We start from the raw sequence: 19,933 nt of genomic DNA, 5'->3' as shown, positions 1-19,933 counted from the left end.
GCCCCAAAATTGACCCCTGAGGAACACCACAAACTAAAGGGACCAATGTGGAAGAAAAGTCTCCCAGATTCACAGCAAATGTCCTGTCTTTTAAATATGAGGCAAACCACTGAAGGGTTATAACTGGACAGAGGAATCTCTCTCATGATACATAGAATAGAATCGTCTCGTGTCGCCCCGTCGTGGCTGGTGAGGACAAAATCTCTGATTAACATGGAAAATATACCTTTTATCGTGTGCAATGGCGTCACGTGTGGTCAGGACATTGTATTGCAAGTTTCTAGTTTGTTTATTTTGTGTTTCATAGTTTTGGCAAACCGATGCGCCAATTTAATCAAATTGTGTCGAAAAAACGTGTAGGAGCCGCATTTCAGTTTTATTTTTGGTTTCATAATTTACTTATAATTGTTTTTGTTTTTTCACATCATGACTTTTGCGTTAACATACACGGCACTTTCAAGTTAAGTTGCGTGTTATCTATACGCATTTTGAGCTAGCCGCGTGTATGTCTACGCCGTTAAACGTCCGAGTGATTCCGCCTGTATGTACATGCCGTTAAATGTCCGAGCGAAACGAAGCAAAATGTAGATCTACATCTGGGGAGCGAATTATTATTATTTTTTTTTTCACACGCCGTTTCACATAATTATGACAATTAATGATAATTAATACTTGTTTGTTCAAATAGTTAGTTTGCCCAAATTTAGACTCAGAATTTAGATCCATAATCATAAGTCAAAATTACGACTTGGTATGTCAATGATTTTGCAGCCTATGTGATAATGACAACCCAGTCATAATTATGATTTAGTATGGGATCATTTTGACTATCTCATAATTTTTTATCCATAATTGAGTCGAAATTATGATTTAGTATGTGATAATTACAACCTAGTGTGTAATAATTATGATTTAGTATGGGATAATTTCAACTATCTCAAAAAATGCAGAGATAGACAGTCTAATCGGTGAAGAACAGCTAAACATTACTTTGTTTGGCTCAAGTCAAACATTTTCATCTGATTTTTTTTTAACATAATCATTTATTAAAATTACAGCAAATCTCTCCTCAACAATCCTATCAGAACATTAAAGAATGTGTTGCAAGTCTACATTTTTTCCTGAGATCATCCCACAGGTATCTGTAGGTTTTAGGATGCCGTTACACCGGAAGCACAGCTGGAGTGACGCTTGTTTTCCGCCTCACACTCGCGCCCCCTTCTGGTTCACTGCTCCAATGACACGCTGTGAATGGAAAGGTATGGGCTTCTAATACATTCATATATACAAAAGGGTCAAAGTGTAGCAGCACAGACAGAGCAGAACCATGACATTAAATGGGATTTTAATGCATTAATGTATTTATTTAGCCTTTTTTGTGGCCATGATCTACATCACTGGCACCCAGATATTACATCAACATTACTGCCAAACTGTTAATCATAAAGCCCTGTTTACATCTGGAATTAAGATTAATGTGTCGGCTAACAGGGAACGTTCTGGCAAGGTTCTCTTAAAGTTATGAACAAATGTTCATCCAGGAATGTTAATAGAAATTTGTTCAAAGTATTTTTTCTCAAAACATTAGTAAAAAAAAAAAAAACATTAGTTCATGGAACAATCCTAAAACATTTTAGTTGGACTTGCATGTTGCATTTTTAAATGTCAGTAATTGATTCAGAATGTTCAGAGAACATTGAAAAAAGTTTCCATAATGTTTGCAAAATGAAACATTCCTTTAGTGTTCACATCACCATCAAAAACTTTTTTATGTTTAAAAAACAGGATATTTGAATATTTAACTTAACTTAGAAAGAATTAATCATACAAAACACATAGTCTGGGTTAAGGTCGAACAAGAGTCAATAAGTTATTATACATTTTCTGTTTTAATTTTTTAGGATTTTGGTTTGAATTTTTGACATGTTCTGTTTTACTATGTGTGTATTTTTGGTCAACATTCATGCTGTAAAAAAGGTGCTATATAAATAAACTTTGACCTTGATAGTCCTGATCATCTTAAAGATCACCACCAACACAAATGTTGTAGATTTATGTAACAAGATACAAAACGAACAAGTCAGTATCAATAATAATAACAGGAGAACTCATTTGTCATTCAGCGATAACAAAAACAATGTTCAAAGAATTACATGTTCAGAATTTTATAAAACAGTCATTTTCTCTTCAGTATCACAATAAGGTTTCCAGTGTTCAAACGTCACAACATTCATGCTGTCAATACGACATGACACTATCAGGGCAAAACAAGAGTTAAATAACCAAAATGAGCTACTATGACAATAACTGGATAAATAATAATTCTATTGTAAACTGATGTAAAAATACACTCGATATCATTTGAAAAAATACAGGCAAAAAAAAAACAAAATTAAACAAAAATAAAGGGATATTTTTTCAATTTAGCTTCCAATAAGCCCCGTTCAGTGTTAAACACTTCAAATCTCTTACAGTTCATGTAAATATCAGTGACACACACACACACACAGTATTGCTCGTCCATTATTCAGTCACTAAAACCTGTAAATTCCTGCATTAATCTAATGTTGCTTCTTTGTCATCTACCCTTAATCCACAAGTCAGATATAATTAAACCACTAATATGATTTTCAGACGCTGTATTATCATCAGGTTCTTAGAGCGTCTTTGGAGCCGTCATTAGCATAAAGGTGGCCTATCAACCCTATTATGTTAATAGCTTTAAACTAATCCGTCTCGTCAGAAACTCGAACACATGCACCCGTACAGTCACAACATCTCTATTATTAGTGCGACCAACGTTCATAACCTCTTATTTACTTACATAAACATTTCTCAGGTTAAATAATACATTAAACTACAGAGAACAAGACAAACGAAATCAATAAATAGCTTTAGCTCACAATCCAAAGGCGTCACACATTTAAAAAAAAAAAAAACATTTTTATTTAGTTTTTCTCTTTAAAAGCATTATAAATAAAATGATGTGCATTCTCTTGTACTGTAGAGTTTGTTGTTTTGAAATGGGAGTAAATTCAAACAGGTCCTTGGTGTCAGTGTTTTCCTCTGAGCGTCTGGAAGGTGTGTGTGTGTTTGAGGATTGATTGACAGGTTTCCTCAGCAGTGGCGAGGAGAGTTGGGATACTTGTCCTTCAGGCTCTCCTTGAAGCTGCGGAAGAGGACCCGGTTCTTGCGGTTCTCCTCGTCCTTCCTGCTGTGAAACTCTCCCTGGACTTTGAAGCCCTTGTGCACCACAAACGCGTTGCTCACGACGGAGAACCGGTAGCCAGCGACGTGAAGCTCGCAGGCCTGGAGAGAAGAGAGAGAGACCGTCGGTGTGAGCCGGGAAACAAGATTCTGACTACATCCGTGATGTTCACGTTTGTTTGAATGCCCTACGCTATCTCACGACCAAATCGTACGAATTCGACGAATGATTAAAAAGTGTCTAATTCGTACGACCTCACTCGTACGATTTGTCTAAACCCACATGATGGGTAGGTTTAGGGGGGGTAGGTCATTCGTACAAATTCATACGAATTCGTAAAATATGAACGATTTAGCAAAATCTTACTAATTCGTACGAGTGAGGTCGTATGAATTGTTACGAATTAGCCACTTTTTAATCATTCGTCGAATTCGTACGATTTGTCTAAACCCACATGATGGGTAGGTTTAGGGGCGGGGTAAAGGGTAGGTCATTCGTACAAATTCATACGAATTGGCCAATTCGTAAAATATGTACGATTTAGCAAAATCGTACTAATTCTTACGAGTGAGGTCGTATGAATTGTTACGAATTAGCCACTTTTTAATCATTCGTCGAATTCGTACGATTTGGTCGTGAGATCGGGTTGGAATGCTTTATTTTGCATGACAGCATCTAGCCAAATGATTGTATGTACAAACCCACTCACCTGACTGATCCGGTTGAAGCCGTACTGCCGGAAGCTCTCGTCGTAGAGAGGAACCGATCGAGCGCCGATGTAGAACGGCTCCCAGGGATCGGCCCAGTTTAAGGTGTACGCCACCTCCAGCGGCCCAGAGCTTCGGCTGGCCCGGTTGACCCACTGGGAGTAGTTTGTGGGAGCCTGACAGCGAGGGCACAGCTCATCGTAGAACGGCCTCACCTCTCCGACCTGGTAGAGTTGCACCAGCTCTGGCTTCGACCCGGGCATTTTACGCGTGTGCCTGATCTCGAACGCTGGAAGAACAAGGACCTCGTCCGCGGCGGGTTCACGTTTCATTAGCATGGTCACGAACTGGTGGTGCAAATTGGCACTGGGAATCATGTCGACGTCGATGACCAGGATGTAGGCCGAGTCTGTGCCGCTGCGGGCCACGTTTCGGAGAAGGTTGTTCGGGTACGAGACGTTGTTTCCAATGGCGTAGTTTTTGTACTTGTCTCGGTGGGATTCGAGATTCGCGAAGACACCGGAACAGCCCTTCTCCTCGAGACCGGCGAAGTGCTCTCGATCCTGCTCTGGAAAACTGGCCGTTTCTCCTGAAAGGCAGACCAGGTGGAAGTCCACCAACGCTTGAACTCGAGGGCAAAACAAGCTGAGGGCGTAGGCGAAGGCCGTCGCGAACTTGACATCTTGTCCGTGGGCGAATATCGCTATAGAAAGAGGATTCTGCCAGCGCTCAAGCAAAGAGCTCAAATGGTGAAGGTTGTTGATCGTCGTATGCGTGGCCAACGCCAGATGGTGCGATCTGGGATCTGCTCCTGGCTTCTGATTGGTGGAGAAGTCACTTTTAATCAAGTTCTTATACACACGATACTGTCCGCTGCCATCGAAGATGCCGCCTGTGGATAAAGAGTATCTGAGATGTTCCCGTCTGGGGTTCTTCTCATCTTGGTTTGCAGTTTTTTTGGACCCGAACAGCTCTGAATACTTGTAGCGCTGCTGTTTGCCATGCAGTTTTGAAAGGAAAGACAGGTATAAAAGCTGCAACAGTGCAACAATGAGAAGCGCACTGAGCACCACCTTAAACACTGAGCATTTTTTAGAGAAATGCATTACAATTACTGGTACCTTTTAGTGAATATTAATGAAATATTCTCAAATGGTGTCTATGGCTACAGATCAGCTAGGGTTAGCCAGGGCAACACTAGCTCAAGCTATGCAGCCCACATGCATGCAGCAGACATTGCATTGACTTGCATTGCATTGCAGCGAGATGTCGTGCAGGTCAGATTGAGCGGGAATTGACTTGCATGTTTAGATGCGTGCGAAAAGACGCCCGTTAGACGCCTGTGGACGAGCAGAAGAGAAAAGCGTTCGGGAAGAGCACGCACTGCGCATGCGTGTTTACCGTTACGCTTACCGTAAACACCCTAGAACGAGCGCGTCTCTTAAATGTGTTTTGGAATACGTCTGTCGGATAGTTTCCATTTTATAAACACTCCCTGTTATTAGCAATCAGACGAAATATCAGTAAATACTCATTGGATATCAAAAACGTTCGCGTTTAATACTAATAGCGACAATCAAAATAGTGACGGTAAATAATATGGTCGCAAGCGACGAGGTGGCCGAGTGGTTAAGGCGATGGACTGCTAATCCATTGTGCTCTGCACGCGTGGGTTCGAATCCCATCCTCGTCGATAACTTTATTTTTATTTTGATAAATATTCGATTCCGGAAACCTTTCAGTCTTACACTGCGCAAGCGCTAAGCGACACGAACAGACCGTACTTACTGTTTTTTGTTTATGATAGTACCAGTGGCAGCTGATGTGCTAGGCAGAAGATCTAACAGTTTTAGCAAACATCATGATCCCACTATTCTACACAGGTTAAAAAAGGTTCAGGATTAAGTTCGAGGGTGATCAATTCTGCAAGCTTTCTTCAAGGTAAATTGAATTATACTTTTTTAATTGTATACAGTGCAACAGCAAATATGTGCAAATATTACAATTGTGAATATATATACAGTACCGGTAAAAAAGCTAGGAAACATTACTATTTTTAAAATGTTTTTGAATGAAGTCTCTTGCTCATTGAGGCTGCATCTATTTGTAACAGCAGTAATATTTTGCAAAATTAGCTGCAATACCAAGCATGACCACATGGAGAAGACATCAGACCATTATATGATTATACCAGCCCTAAACAGACTGCAAATAGATACTGTACTGATCCGTTCAGAATTATTAAACACAACTGGAAAATAACATCATTCTGAATGTGTCGAAACTAAAGGCGGGTCGACGTCATCAGTTCCTCCATTCCAAGTGTTTTAGATAAAGGCTTACCTTCTCAAACGACTATGAAAACAGGCGAATATCCATTATAAAATACTCCCCAGACATGATGTGACCATACAGAAACTTAAATAAATTCGGATAAGATTTGAGGACGCTGATTGGTTAAATTTTAAGTCATGTTATCTACATGTTCACAGCAATTGGCTAAACTGCAACATAAACCCGCCTCTTGTTTCATGCTCATACCATGGTATATAAATATGGTTATATTTCTTTATTTTAAAATATTACATGAAACTGTTACTTGATTACATTTTTATTGAAAAAAACCCAATGACCATTTTTTCCCCCAGTCATTTCGTGAGACAAGTTTTAGCAATGGTTAGTTCAAATATACATAAACTCAATTCTTTTAAATGTGTGCATGATACAAAAATACAGTTAAATGTATTTTGCACATCACAATACACATTCTTTACATTTAAAATGTCTAAATATGTGGTGACGTTAGCAAAATTTCACAGCCCAAATAGTATCTAGTGTCAGTAGTTTTTCACCCATCTTAAAGTTCCTCCTAAGAAATAATTTATTTACAGTATGGGGCGCATTATTTGCATAAACAAACATTTTATAGATTTTCTTAGCGTTTAAGTGAACTCAAACTTATGTTTCGTTTTGACTGTCAATTTGAATAGTTTTAAACTATTATTTTTAACGCTATAAACATTGTAATGCAATCGTACTTGAAAATTAAAAAAATTATAATTCTATAATTTTATTTCACACAATTAAATAACAGCAACACACACACACACCATTTTTATGTATTTTGCACCAACAAGTGTGTGAATTTAGTGCCAAACAGAACACACAACACTGTGAAAAGATCTTGCTCAACGGTATTTTTAATTCAATAACCAAAACAACCACAAAAACAACAAAAAACATAAGGCTTCGTCCACAAACGTACAGTCGTGACATGATAAACGCTGGAGTGGCTCTGCGGTCCACCGTCACACTCATCTCTCTCTGCAAACACTAGTTATGACTGCAGTCCCAGAGCAGTGAAAGTCTAACCGTTCTGAGGATGCTGGATTTATGCGTCACCACACATCAATGATGTTGAATATTTATTTGCCATAAATGGAACTTGAAAGCAAATAACGGGAGAAAGAAATGACTTGTTGAATGAAATGTGTGTTTTATGGTTCTAATATAATGAATGTACAATGTGACTTTCACTCTCTTTCGTGTGTAAGACTAAATGGAGACATGCCAACTCAGTCTCTCCGCCAATATTGAAGCGCCACGGTTTTCCAAGCGGCGATGCACTACGAGACGAGCACTCCCGCGCCGCCTTTAGAGCCGCCGTCGCTGTCTTTGGCTTGACTGGCGTCCGCTTTGCCCTGCCTCTCGTCCTCTCCCACTAACCGGATATTGTAGCGCTCGCGGTATTCCGTCAGCTCGCGCCCTTTAGCCTGCATCTGTGTGTTCAGCGTCTCCACGATCTTCGAGATCTGATCGGACCGACAGAAACTGTGAGGATGCATCGTGTACGACAAGCAAACATTTGTGGCTACGATCCGGATACGTTTTCTAAAATGCTAAATTCACCTTTAGCATTAAAAGGTGATTAAAAAGGAAAATAAATGATAAAGTTATCGTACAATTTATTTATTTTTATTACTGCTAAGTAGCCTTACAAATTACATACAAACTAAAGCGTATCAGTGTGGATTAATACCTGTTCTTTATTGTTTTCCAACGCTGGCAGAACTTCTTTGACGGTCCGCTCCACGAGCACGCCGCCGACGAGACGAAAGCACTTCCGTGAGGGATCTACTTCCTTTAGTGTGTCAATGACGAGGCTGTGAAGAGGAAGAGATGAGCGTGAGAACAGCAAGCGTCTCACACAGCGGGTCAGATGTGCAATTAGTGCTTTAAAGGATTAGTTGACTTTTGAAAAAACTTTTGCTGATAATTTACTCACCCCCATGTCATCCAAGATGTCCATGTCTTTCTTTCTTCAGGCGAAAAGAAATTAAGGTTTTTGATAAACATTCCAGAATTTTTCTCCATATAATGGACTTCAATGGGGACCAAACGGTCCAAGGTCCAAAAGACAATTAATAACAGTTTCAGATGCAGCTTCAAATGTCTTTAAATGATATCAGACGATGAATAAGGGTCTTATCATGCGAAACGATCGGTTATTTCAAAACTTATTCCATAAATGTAACTTTTCTAAGGACAAATGCTAGCCTTGCTCTATTCTGTGAGGCGCGATTTGTAACGTCACGTAATACGTAATTACGTTCAAAAGGTCACGGGCGACGTAGCCGGAAGTTCAGAATCAAAATCGTCCGACATCGTCGTTTTTCCTTTTAATTCCTTTTTTTGTAAACTGCGTTTGAGTTAGTTTGCACGTTCAACCTATGCGTTCAACTTGTAAACACTGACTCTGTACTTCCGGCTACGTCGCCCGTGACGTTTTGAATGTAATTACGTATTACGTGACGTTACAAATCGCGCCTCACAGAATAGAGCAAGGCTAGCATTTGTCAAAAGTTACATTTTTGGAATAAGTTTTGAAATAACCGATCGTTTCGCATGATAAGACCCTTATTCATCGTCTGGTGTCGTTTAAAAACATTTTAACAGTTTGCACTGAAACTCTCATTTGGACCTCGGACCGTTTGGTTCCCATTGAAGTCCATTATATGGAGAAAAATCCTGGAATGTTTTCATCAAAAACCTTAATTTCTTTTTGACTGAGGAAAGAAAGACATGGACATCTTGGATGACATGGGGGTGAGTAAATTATCAGCAAAAGTTTTTTCAAAGGTGAACTACTCCTTTAACATTTGTGGAAAATCATAAGCTAAGTATTAGTATGTGCATTTTGGGGTATCACATAAAAAAAAATACTATGGATGGTAATGCCAAGATGCGCATCATTTCTAAAAATGTGGGGATGCACGATATATCGTATCGGACGTTATTTAATTAATTGGTAAGATTTATTTCGGTCCTCACAGACAATTTTTCTTAACAACAAATTAAGTTATACATAATAGCTGAAGCCTTTGCTTATTAATTATTGCTTATTATTAGCCTTATCGATCAAATGAGCATCACTTTTTTCACTGGAATGGATTAATAATACAAGAGAGAATAAAAAGAAACAGAAAAAACAAGGTATACATGTCAGATATTCGTACAACAGTTTAAAGTGCATGAAGAAGGGAAGGTTTCACATCAAGTCTCACACACACACACACACACACACACACACACACACACACACACACACACCTGTGTTCATTGATCTCCATCTCAAACTCTGCGGCTTTGGAGGCCATACTGCGCTGCTCCTGCCTCATCCTCTGGAAGGTCGCCACCACCTGAGTCACACAACACACAGATATCAATAATGCATAATATTCACAAGCTAGGACATTGTTAAGCAGTGTGCCTAGGGGTCACTCCAGTAGTTTCTCCTGTCCCACGACAGGAATAGAGACACACTTCCTTAAAGAGACAGGAGGGCATTACTAGTTTCTGATGGGTGGAGACACAACACAGATTTGATGGTTCATCAATTTACAGTCTCTCGTGCAGCTCATCTGATATTTGCATTGCGTCTCAGTCCGTCCCGACCACTATATTACACAGCAGCACATCACAAATACACGCGACATTACAATCAGGGGCGTTGGGCGATTTCAGCTTTGTTGTTTACAGGAGTTTTCTGGTTTTGTTCCGCCGCGTTACTCGCTCGCAGCGAGGATTACATGTTCATGGGTTAGTGTGATAAACCCAGTTCGCCGTTACCTGCTCGGCAGAAGGAGTGGGCTGCTTTCCAGCGCTTTTACCGCTCGTGCTGTTGCTACTGTTCGCCGCCATGATGAACTGCACCGCACGAGTCAGGACCCCTAACCGTCACATGAGCGGCTGCCCGAGAACAGTCCTGTCTGTAATTGCAACGAATATAGACCATTTCACAAGATGTAAACAACACTGGTCCAGAAGCACTTCCTGTTTCAGTTTTTTAACACCACATAAAAGCTGGGATAAAATACAACCAACAGAACATTTAAAACTGAATCAAAAAGTTCAACAAACATCTTTAAGATGTTTTCTTTACATGTGAAATAAAGAAAACAGTTACAAACTGAAACAGGAAGTGCTTCTGGACCAGTGTTGTTTACATCTTGTGAAATGGTCTATAAAATTAAAGGTGTTTAAAAACAAACAAACCGATATTTTTACTCGTTTCTTATAGCAGTTTATTGTGAAGAGTATAATGTCGTTCTTTCAAAAGAGACGCTAATTTTGGACCGCAACCAAATCTTCAGGACGTTTATACGAAAACAAATATGATCTTTTAAATTTGTATTTTTTTATGTATATATTGTAAATCTTGTTTTGAAATAAATAGATAAATAATAATGAATAGATTTCATATTGCAACGATCTGATTGGCCATCCTGCTTCGCGCTGAGAAATGTAATTATTTTTTAATAGTTTACACCTGAATAATGATACTGATAAATAGACCATGATCGTGATATTGATATCTACACGTTAAGTAATTGAAATATGAACATTATTATTTAGACGTAACCGTCCAATCAGAAGCAACATCCTGACAGTGACGTCCACACGAGACTTCTGTCCTTCTAATCGAGTACTACTGTTTTTGTAAACACGCAGTGCAGACATAAACTATAATACATCGCAAATGACAGGGTTGTTGTTTAATTACTCTGTGATAAGAGCCAGTTAGGTCATGCGGTGTTAATATGTCAGCTGTACAGTTAGTCATTGTCTTGGCAGTGAAACGGGCTCGAAGTGCAAACTGAACCCAGCGACTCTCACACGCTGCCGATGCGCCTGTCTCCAGCTTCTCTAGCGGCTGCTCTGTGGACTGTGCGAGGACAGATCAGGTGTGTGTTTCTGCATGCTGTTTTGTGTCATATAACACTTCTCAAGGTCTTGCATTTTAATCCACATTCTCTTTATTGTTCATTAAATGTGCATGATGTTCTAATAAACGAGATGTTGTGTATTCATACATGTTTTTACTTATATTTGTTTAATCGCAAAATAAATAGACCGTAATATCTAATCTTACGACTTTGCTGAGTAGTTATGGTTAGTGTAATGTATTTAGTAAAGGATAGTTTACCGAAAATCTAAAATTCATTATTTGTTCACCATCATGTCGTTGCAAACCCGTGAGACTTTAGTTAATTAATTTCGTTCGAGATTTCTGTTCCTCTATTGAAAGATATGCAACTACTATTTTGACGCTTCAAAAAGTTCATAAAGCGATTGTAAAACTAATCCATATGAATTGAGCAATTTAGTCAAATCTTTCTGGAGACACCCTCGCTATGATTAACAGATTGACTTAAGGCTTTTATTCACATATAAACATTCATCAACTCAAACATTAATAAGATTCATTCTTGTGTTACGCACCACGTTTGAGCTTCTGGAAGAACCAATGAGATTCATTCTCGTGTTACGCACCACGTGTGAGCTTCAGTCAATGTTTATAATCAGTTCAAACAATCAATCTTATTAAGTATTCGAGTCTCTTCATAAAATTTGAACTAAACCGCTCAATTCTTATGGATTAGTTTTACAATATCTTTATGAACTTTTTGAAGCGTCAAAGTGACATTTATGTGGCTGTATCAGATTTCATCAAAAGATCGTCATTTGTGTTCTGAGGATGAATGAAAGTCTTACGGGTTTGGAATGACATGTATAATTTATGACAGAATTTCCACTTTTTAGTTGAACCTCTCTCACATTTGTGATCCTTTCTCTGCTGCCAAAACAGAACGAACACAAAAAGTGTAACTTTTAAAAAATATTATTATTATTTAATTGAATGTGCTATCAGGATGATTGATTATGAATTGATTGTTTTGTCAGGATGTCATCATCACTTCCTGTGGCCGCAGTTTGTCAGATGACCGCCACCCCTGACAAAGAGGCCAACTTCAGTGCTTGCACACGATTGGTCGAGCAGGCCAAAGAGGGCGGGGCTAGCATGGTGTTCCTGCCGGAGGGCTTCGACTACATCGGCTCGAGCCGCGAGGAGACGCTGGCGCTCTCGGAGAGTCTGGACGGTGACATCATAACCCGCTACACACACCTGGCCAGGTTAGTTAGGCCCACTACTGTGTAAGTGACTAACACATATGATCTAGAAGTCGTTGTTGATGAGGTGCTTGTCTGTGGTTAAGGAAGTTGGACTTGTGGCTGTCTCTGGGTGGATTTCATGAGAGAGGACATGACTGGAAAACAGACCACCGCATTTATAACAGCCACGTTATCATCAACGGGAAAGGTACTTAGTTCACACAATGCATATCATGGATAGATGCACTTTTATCATGAATGGATGCACTTTTATCATGGATAGATGCACTTTTATCATAAATGGATACACTTTTATCATGAATAGATGCACTTTTATCATGGATAGATGCACTTTTATCATGAATAGATGCACTTTTATCATGAATAGATGCACTTTTATCATGAATGGATGCACTTTTATCATGGATAGATGCACTTTTATCATGAATGGATGCATTTTTATCATGAATGGATGCATTTTTATCATGGATAGATGCACTTTTATCATGAATGGATGCATTTTTATCATGAATGGATGCATTTTTATCATGGATAGATGCACTTTTATCATGAATGGATGCATTTTTATCATGAATGGATGCATTTTTATCATGGATAGATGCACTTTTATCATGAATGAATGCACTTTTATCATGAATAGATGCACTTTTATCATGGATAGATGCACTTTTATCATGAATGGATGCACTTTTATCATGAATGGATGCACTTTTATCATGAATTGATGCACTTTTATCATGGATAGATGCACTTTTATCATGAATGGATGCATTTTTATCATGAATGGATGCATTTTTATCATGGACAGATGCACTTTTATCATGAATGGATGCACTTTTATCATGAATAGATGCACTTTTATAATGAATGGATGCACTTTTATCATGAATGGATGCACTTTTATCATGGATAGATGCACTTTTATCATGGATAGATGCACTTTTATCATGAATGGATGCACTTTTATCATGAATGGATACACTTTTATAATGAATAGATGCACTTTTATCATGAATAGATGCACTTTTATCATGGATAGATGCACTTTTATCATGAATGGATGCACTTTTATCATGAATGGATGCACTTTTATCATAAATGGATACACTTTTATCATGAATGGATGCACTTTTATCATGGATAGATGCACTTTTATCATGGATAGATGCACTTTTATCATGAATGGATGCACTTTTATCATAAATGGATACACTTTTATCATGAATAGATGCACTTTTATCATGGATGGATGCACTTTTATCATGAATAGATGTACTTATCATGAATGGATGCACTTTTATCATGAATGGATGCACTTTTATCATGAATAGATGCACTTTTGTCATGGATAGATGCACTTTTATCATGGATGGATGCACTTTTATCATGAATGGATGCACTTTTATCATGAATCGATGCACTTTTATCATGGATAGATGCACTTTTATCATGAATGGATGCACTTTTATCATGGATAGATGCACTTTTATCATGAATCGATGCACTTTTATCATGAATCGATGCACTTTTATCATGGATAGATGCACTTTTATCATGAATGGATGCACTTTTATCATGAATGGATACACTTTTATCATGGATAGATGCACTTTTATCATGGATAGATCCACTTTTTTGGGCTTCAAATTTTCTCCAGCCATTCACTGCCATTAAAAAGCTTGGAAGAGCCAGGACATTTTTAATATAACTCAGACTGTATTCATCTGAAAGAAGAAAGTCATATACACCTAGAATGACTTGAGGGCAAGTAAATCATTGGCTAATTTTCATTTTTGGGTGAACTATCCCTTTAAGTGGTATGAATTTGAATTGGCCAAGTATGCAGAACATACAAAGGATTTGTCACCAGTATAAGTATTATATAGTTGCAGATGAAATGACACTCTATGTAGAAGCCTGTATAATAAGATCTGTGTGTGTGTGTGTGTGTGTGTTTGTGTTTCTGCGCTCAGGTGAGGTCGTGTCGGTCTACAGGAAAGCTCATTTGTTCGATGTGGAGTTGACCAGTAAAGGTGTGTCTCTTAAAGAGAGCGCTTTCACAGTGGCGGGACCGCGACTGCTCCCGCCGGTCCAGACGCCCATCGGGAAGGTAACAGGCTTGATTCTCATGCTCATACTTTCACACACAAACAAATAATGCGCAAGTAGGGGTGTAACGATACCCTCATGTCACGATTCGATACATATCACAATACTGAACTCTTGATACGATATTATTGCGACACTCCAAGACATATGGGAAAAAGGTTAACAAAATATTTACTATCGATTAAAATGCTTAATATGGTATTACATTGTGGGTGTAAATAAACAGGCTTGATGCTGATAACCCAATGCACAGGACAATAGTGAAACCCGAATAAAAATATTCATGATTCAGAAGCTGGAAATACAGAATTATTATAGACGAACATGCTTGCGCTCTGTCACTGACTAGATATATTTACAAATAATGTGTTTTTACTGGTAACATCAGACATTTGGCATTATCAGGACCCACAAATATTCCCATATTGCATTATTATACATTATAATTAACATTATATATAGTAGTTTAATGTAGTAATGACACTGAAACTCTAAAAACTTTAATGTGTTCTCACACAGTCATTTTCATTTTAGGTCGAACTATCCACAATACATATTGCATTTTTGCATTGCGATATATTGTGACACGATCTATTGTTACACCCCTATCCGTTAGCAATCGGATTGACGGCTCAATCGGACTGAAAAGCTTATTCGATCCGATTGAGCCCGATCCCAATGAAATTTCCATCGGATTGAAAGGGATGTTTAATCATTTTCTAATCCGATCGAGAGAACATGCAAACACTTGATCGGCTTGAAACAGAAAGCACTGCGCATGTGCGATGACGTTGTAACAGCGAAATGACGCGTGGAACGAGCTGTTCTTCCCTTTGAATAAAGTGACGTATAAATCATTCCTATAATTCTCCTTTCACTGTTTTGGGGGATTTTTACAGCGTTATAAATATAAGTAGCACATATGACACTACAGTTATGCATATTTACTCCAAATTAGGACCAAAAATGGATAAATATTATAATAGAGAACCAATGTAGGAGAATGGTTGTAATGTGCAAACAACAGGAAACTCAAATCTCAAAAATCCAATTTGAAGCTTGTGACCTATAAACATCAACCCGATCACGTGTTTAGCGTTCATGTAAACCCCATGTTCGGATTCATCCATCGGAATGAATTCAGTCCAGTTTAAACCAAAGTTGTGTATGTAAAGGTGGGCGTTGTGCTGATGTTCGGCAGGTCGGTCTGGGCGTCTGCTATGACCTGCGTTTCCCTGAGCTGTCGTCAGCGCTGCAGAGACACGGAGCCGAGATCCTGACGTTCCCATCAGCCTTCACGGTGGCCACGGGAGCCGCGCACTGGGAGGTGCTTCACCAGATCCGTCATTCACACACTACAGACCTTATTCAGAGCAGCGCCATAACAGGTATGAAAGTGAGGCTGTGAGGGATAGACTTACCGTGTTTCCAATGGCATCCGCTGTAAAAAGCTGAATAAAGCTCCTAGATTACTTACAATTTTCCACAGCTTACATTGTCGGGAGTTTTTTGTCAACTGACATTTCTTGGAAAGATGTTTTTTTCCAGCGTTTCATGAGCAGAACAATCCGAAAACACATTAAATAACAGTACAGCCCATTGAAGAGATGCAAGTCTATCCCTCACAGCCTGGCTTTCATTCTCATTAAAAATCAAAGATGGCGCTGCCGTGAATAAGGCATACAGGAGCGCTTTAATTAGGACTGGGTTGAAAATATTGATTTCTCCAATTGAATTGCATCTCATTTTGATGTTGTTTCTTAAAGGTGCTGTGTGTGACACAGGCTTGTATATATTTAAGAAATATTTTCATGTATATACTGTATTATATATACTTTATATTATATATAAATATTTTTAATATAAATAATATTTTTTTCTTAAATATATACAAGCATGTGTGTGTATTTATATATCACTGTAAAAAAATATTGTTGGTTTAACTTAAAAAAGTAAGTAACCTGGTTGCCTTAAAATTTTAAGTTGATTGAACTGGAAAAAGTGAGTTAATACAATGAAGGAGATTAATTTAATCATCAGAAACTCAAAATTATATGTGATTTGAACTAAATAAATTATTTAAGTTGATCTGACAAAAGAAAAAATGTTATGATTACTAAACTGTAAAAAATATTGTTGGTTTAACTTAAAAAAGTAAGTAACCTGGTTGCCTTAAAATTTTAAGTTGATTGAACTGGAAAAAATGAGTTAATACAATGAAGGAGATTGATTTAATCATCAGAAACTCAAAATAATAAGTTATCTCAACTAAATAAATTAATATAAATTTGATTTGACGAAAGAAAATATGTTGTGATAACAAATCTTGAAAATATTTTTTTACAGTGTGTATATATATATATATATAATTATACATGTATAATTATAATATAATTATATTTATAATAATTATTTATATAAGATTATTTATATATAATTATAGAATTAATTATATTAATTATATAATTATAATAATTATAATATAATTACACTGTAAAAAAAATTCAAGATTTGTTATCACAACATTTTTTCTTTTGTCAAATCAACTTAAATAATTTATTTAGTTGAACTTATTATTTTGAGTTTCTGATGATTAAATCAATCTCCTTCATTGTATTAACTCACTTTTTCCAGTTCAATCAACTTAAATTTTTAAGGCAACCAGGTTACTTTTTTTTTAAGTTAAACCAACAATATTTTTTTACAGTGCACAGTGCACCCACATATATTATGTAAACACAAACTTTTATTTTGGATGCGATTAATCGTTTGACAGCCCTAATATATAATTAAGATCAGAATTGAATTGCAAGCTTGAATCTGCGTGTATTCTCATGGTGAAGTTGTTGTGTCCCGTCAGGTGCTCCTGCGGGCGAGGGCGATCGAGACGCAGTGTTTCGTGCTGGCGGCGGCTCAGGTCGGGTCGCATCACTCGCGGCGGGCGTCTTACGGACACGCTCTCGCGGTGGACCCGTGGGGGGTGGTGATCGGGGACTGCGGGGGGACAGATGTGGGCGTCGCGCTGGTGCAGATCGACCTGCAGACGCTACGGGACGTCAGGAGGGACATGCCAGTGCAGCAGCACCGCAGAGAGAAGGACTTTTACTGCAGCTTGGACTGAAACACCCGCTTATGAATAATACACACTCATGCATAGTGATGATGATTCATGACTTATTAATAAATTGGACCCAGGTTGGATTAATGATTTGACTACTGTGGCGCTTCAGTCGTTAGTGAAAGACTGATCATGACACATGGGCTAGAATTAGGCCAAATGTCTTTCTCTTTAAGAGATGAGAGCAATTTATTAATAAAGAGAAAGTTATATGTACCATCATGCCTTTTTTTTTTTTGTTGTTTGTCTTTGACGAATCACAGCTTTACTTTAAAACAAGCCTGTTTGGGCTCCTAAGCATGTAGGTTTATATGGTCATATTAATTGAAATTGAAATCCTGATGTTGAAACTTTGCTCTTTGCTTGTTAATACTATTATTATTATACTATAATATTTGTATAATTTTATTATAAATGGGTTGTTTTTATATATGCATGTATCTTTATTTCAATGTAGTATTCTTAACTACCCTCTTTTTGCACCTTTGTTTCATTTTGATTATGTAATTATATTTTATATTAAATTAATTTGTCATATTTTACGATATAGTACTTTGCGTTATATTTTTTTATTTTACTTGACCAATTATTCTTACTACTTGCTCGTTTGCTTTTCACTGCCGTTAATTTGATTTTATTATAACTTAATTACTTCCTTTAATTTTGCACTATTGTAATTTACTTCATATATTTTTCATACTTCATAATTTTTCTATATTATGAATCTAGCAGGTTGCATGCACCATCATTAGATTAATTTTTAAAGTAATTATTATTATATATCTGTATTATTATTTTTTTTACTTTATCAGCTTCCCTTGTTTATTGATCTGTTGTTTTCATTCGTTTTATGTTATTTTATAATAAATTAGCAGTTAATATAGCCTATTGTAATATCACGATCAAAAGTTATATTATACTACTATTTTGTTCTTATTTTTGATGAATTTCTAAACAATACTTTTTTTTATTAAAAACCCGTTTACTTTCTATTGCCATTTTATTTTTAGAATATATTTGATTATTTAATTAATATTTAGAGGAATTTTAAGATATTTTGAGTTAGATTATTAGTATTATTTATTTATTTTTTACACTATGAATCTAGTAAGTTGCATGTAAAATCATACTATTGATGATTGAGGCCGCGGAGGGGAAACCGGAAGTGATTGTGAACACGTCAGTGACACAGGAATGGGCCAAAACAAGCCTCACCAGAGCAGGATGACAGCCAGTTCCTGAGAGCAAACATGTCGTTGCGTGTTTTGCTTGGGCTGGTGGGATGATTCGTGTGTTCAGAGGTCGTTTCGAGGCATTGCGGAGGTAAGAGCGTCACATCTGTGCGAAAACAGCAGCGCGAGACTGTCACTCATCACAGCATCATATCTCACTTCAGACGCTCCATTCACAAGCAGCTGATCTGTATTTCCATGCAAACCGGTTCATGTGTGCTGTTTTACGAATATACCCATGCCATGCATGTGTATTTCAATGATTGTGTGAACTGAACTCGCAGTGTTATTTGCGTCCGGTCCTTGAATAGAAGTGTGAGATGCGCGTGAGATTTTCTGTCAGTCCGCTAACGTTACTTTATTGAATGCTGTGGGGTTTACTTGAGCTTTTGTTGATTGATGATGATCACGTACATCTCTGTGCTCATAAGATGAGCTGCACACACACATTCAGGCTGTACGTGCTTCTCAGGAACATGTGTTAGTTTCTGTTCAAACTGTGCTTGTGTTCTAGTGACCCTGTTTGCTGAGACTCTGATCATTAACATGCTCGTCACTGATGATGTTGAGGCCCTGTTGCCTTCAGTGTAGAGTCGCAGAGATGAGATGTTTCTCAAAAACATAGAAACACGTTGTTTTGGCTTTGTACACTGCCAACATCACATGCATTCATGAGTTTGTTAGAGGAGAAGTTCACTCAGAAAAAAAGAAGGAAATTCTGCATGTCTTTCCAAAAATGTGGAAGCTTCTGTCCGCCACTGAATAACAAAATAAAAAAGGTAATTGCGACTTTTTATCTCGCAATTCTGACTATTTGATATAACCTCACACACTGTAAAAAAAATATTGTTGGTTTAACTTAAAAAAGTAAGTAACCTGGTTGCCTTAAAATTTTAAGTTGATTGAACTGGAAAAAGTGAGTTAATACAATGAAGTAGATTAATTTAACCATCAGAAACTCAAATTAATAAGTTATCTCAACTAAATAAACTATTATAAAGTTGATTTGACAAAAGAAAATATGTTGTGATAACAAATCTTGAAAATATTTTTTACAGTGAAATTGCAAGTTGTAAAGACAGAA

At 37.5% G+C, this 19,933-nt stretch overlaps 4 protein-coding genes across 8 annotated transcripts in view; 2 read left to right on the top strand and 2 right to left on the bottom strand.

The window, feature by feature from the left end:
• Positions 1-2,037: 2,037 nt before the first annotated feature.
• b4gat1 (beta-1,4-glucuronyltransferase 1) lies at positions 2,038-5,859 on the bottom strand. Its single transcript, XM_039659034.2, has 2 exons — positions 3,918-5,859; positions 2,038-3,309 (listed from the first exon to the last, which is right to left on the bottom strand). Exons 1-2 carry the CDS (start codon positions 5,019-5,021, stop codon positions 3,118-3,120), a joined length of 1,296 nt encoding a protein of 431 aa, XP_039514968.1. The 5' UTR covers positions 5,022-5,859; the 3' UTR covers positions 2,038-3,117.
• Positions 5,860-7,097: 1,238 nt separating this feature from the next.
• On the bottom strand, positions 7,098-10,188 carry pfdn2 (prefoldin subunit 2). Its single transcript, XM_039659037.2, has 4 exons — positions 10,045-10,188; positions 9,526-9,614; positions 7,955-8,078; positions 7,098-7,727 (listed from the first exon to the last, which is right to left on the bottom strand). The coding sequence occupies exons 1-4, from the start codon at positions 10,114-10,116 to the stop codon at positions 7,542-7,544; spliced, it is 471 nt and encodes a 156-aa protein (XP_039514971.2). The 5' UTR covers positions 10,117-10,188; the 3' UTR covers positions 7,098-7,541.
• On the top strand, positions 8,001-17,834 carry nit1 (nitrilase 1). 2 transcript variants are annotated; one of them, XM_089131214.1, is made up of 6 exons: positions 8,001-8,129; positions 12,160-12,390; positions 12,474-12,577; positions 14,364-14,500; positions 15,701-15,826; positions 17,360-17,834. In XM_089131214.1, the coding sequence occupies exons 1-6, from the start codon at positions 8,095-8,097 to the stop codon at positions 17,618-17,620; spliced, it is 894 nt and encodes a 297-aa protein (XP_088987340.1). In that variant the 5' UTR covers positions 8,001-8,094; the 3' UTR covers positions 17,621-17,834. The 2 variants fall into 2 exon arrangements, with proteins under 2 accessions (XP_088987340.1, XP_039514970.2); XM_039659036.2 differs by lacking the exon at positions 8,001-8,129 and adding an exon at positions 10,877-11,159.
• Positions 17,835-18,781: 947 nt separating this feature from the next.
• clcn3 (Cl-/H+ antiporter 3) overlaps positions 18,782-19,933 on the top strand; it is a 50,315-nt gene continuing 49,163 nt past the window's right edge. For 3 of the 4 annotated variants that reach the window (XM_039658628.2, XM_039658632.2, XM_089131149.1), the window contains exon 1: positions 18,782-18,940. The gene's annotated coding sequence lies outside the window, so the exon portion shown is untranslated. The remainder of the gene's footprint in view (positions 18,941-19,933) is intronic. The other variant, XM_039658631.2, reaches the window with a different exon arrangement.

The sequence above is a fragment of the Pimephales promelas genome, chromosome 1 (genome assembly GCF_988280905.1).
Source record: "Pimephales promelas chromosome 1, fPimPro1.hap1.1, whole genome shotgun sequence".
Taxonomy (NCBI): domain Eukaryota; kingdom Metazoa; phylum Chordata; class Actinopteri; order Cypriniformes; family Leuciscidae; genus Pimephales; species Pimephales promelas.
This window is presented reverse-complemented; position numbering and strand designations above follow the sequence as displayed.

What these genes read in the sequence shown, in the direction of transcription:
- b4gat1 (XM_039659034.2), bottom strand. Translation starts at nt 5,021, where the DNA reads ATGCATTTCTCTAAAAAATGCTCAGTGTTTAAGGTGGTGCTCAGTGCG. An exon ending in GCTTCAACCGGATCAGTCAG is followed by an intron (nt 3,310 to 3,917) that starts GTGAGTGGGTTT and finishes TCTTCTCTCCAG; the next exon opens with GCCTGCGAGCTTCACGTCGC.
- pfdn2 (XM_039659037.2), bottom strand. Translation starts at nt 10,116, where the DNA reads ATGGCGGCGAACAGTAGCAACAGCACGAGCGGTAAAAGCGCTGGAAAG. An exon ending in CCACTCCTTCTGCCGAGCAG is followed by an intron (nt 9,615 to 10,044) that starts GTAACGGCGAAC and finishes TGTGTGACTCAG; the next exon opens with GTGGTGGCGACCTTCCAGAG. An exon ending in TGGAAAACAATAAAGAACAG is followed by an intron (nt 7,728 to 7,954) that starts GTATTAATCCAC and finishes CGGTCCGATCAG; the next exon opens with ATCTCGAAGATCGTGGAGAC.
- nit1 (XM_039659036.2), top strand. Translation starts at nt 11,101, where the DNA reads ATGCGCCTGTCTCCAGCTTCTCTAGCGGCTGCTCTGTGGACTGTGCGA. An exon ending in CGCTACACACACCTGGCCAG is followed by an intron (nt 12,391 to 12,473) that starts GTTAGTTAGGCC and finishes TCTGTGGTTAAG; the next exon opens with GAAGTTGGACTTGTGGCTGT. An exon ending in TCCAGACGCCCATCGGGAAG is followed by an intron (nt 14,501 to 15,700) that starts GTAACAGGCTTG and finishes GATGTTCGGCAG; the next exon opens with GTCGGTCTGGGCGTCTGCTA.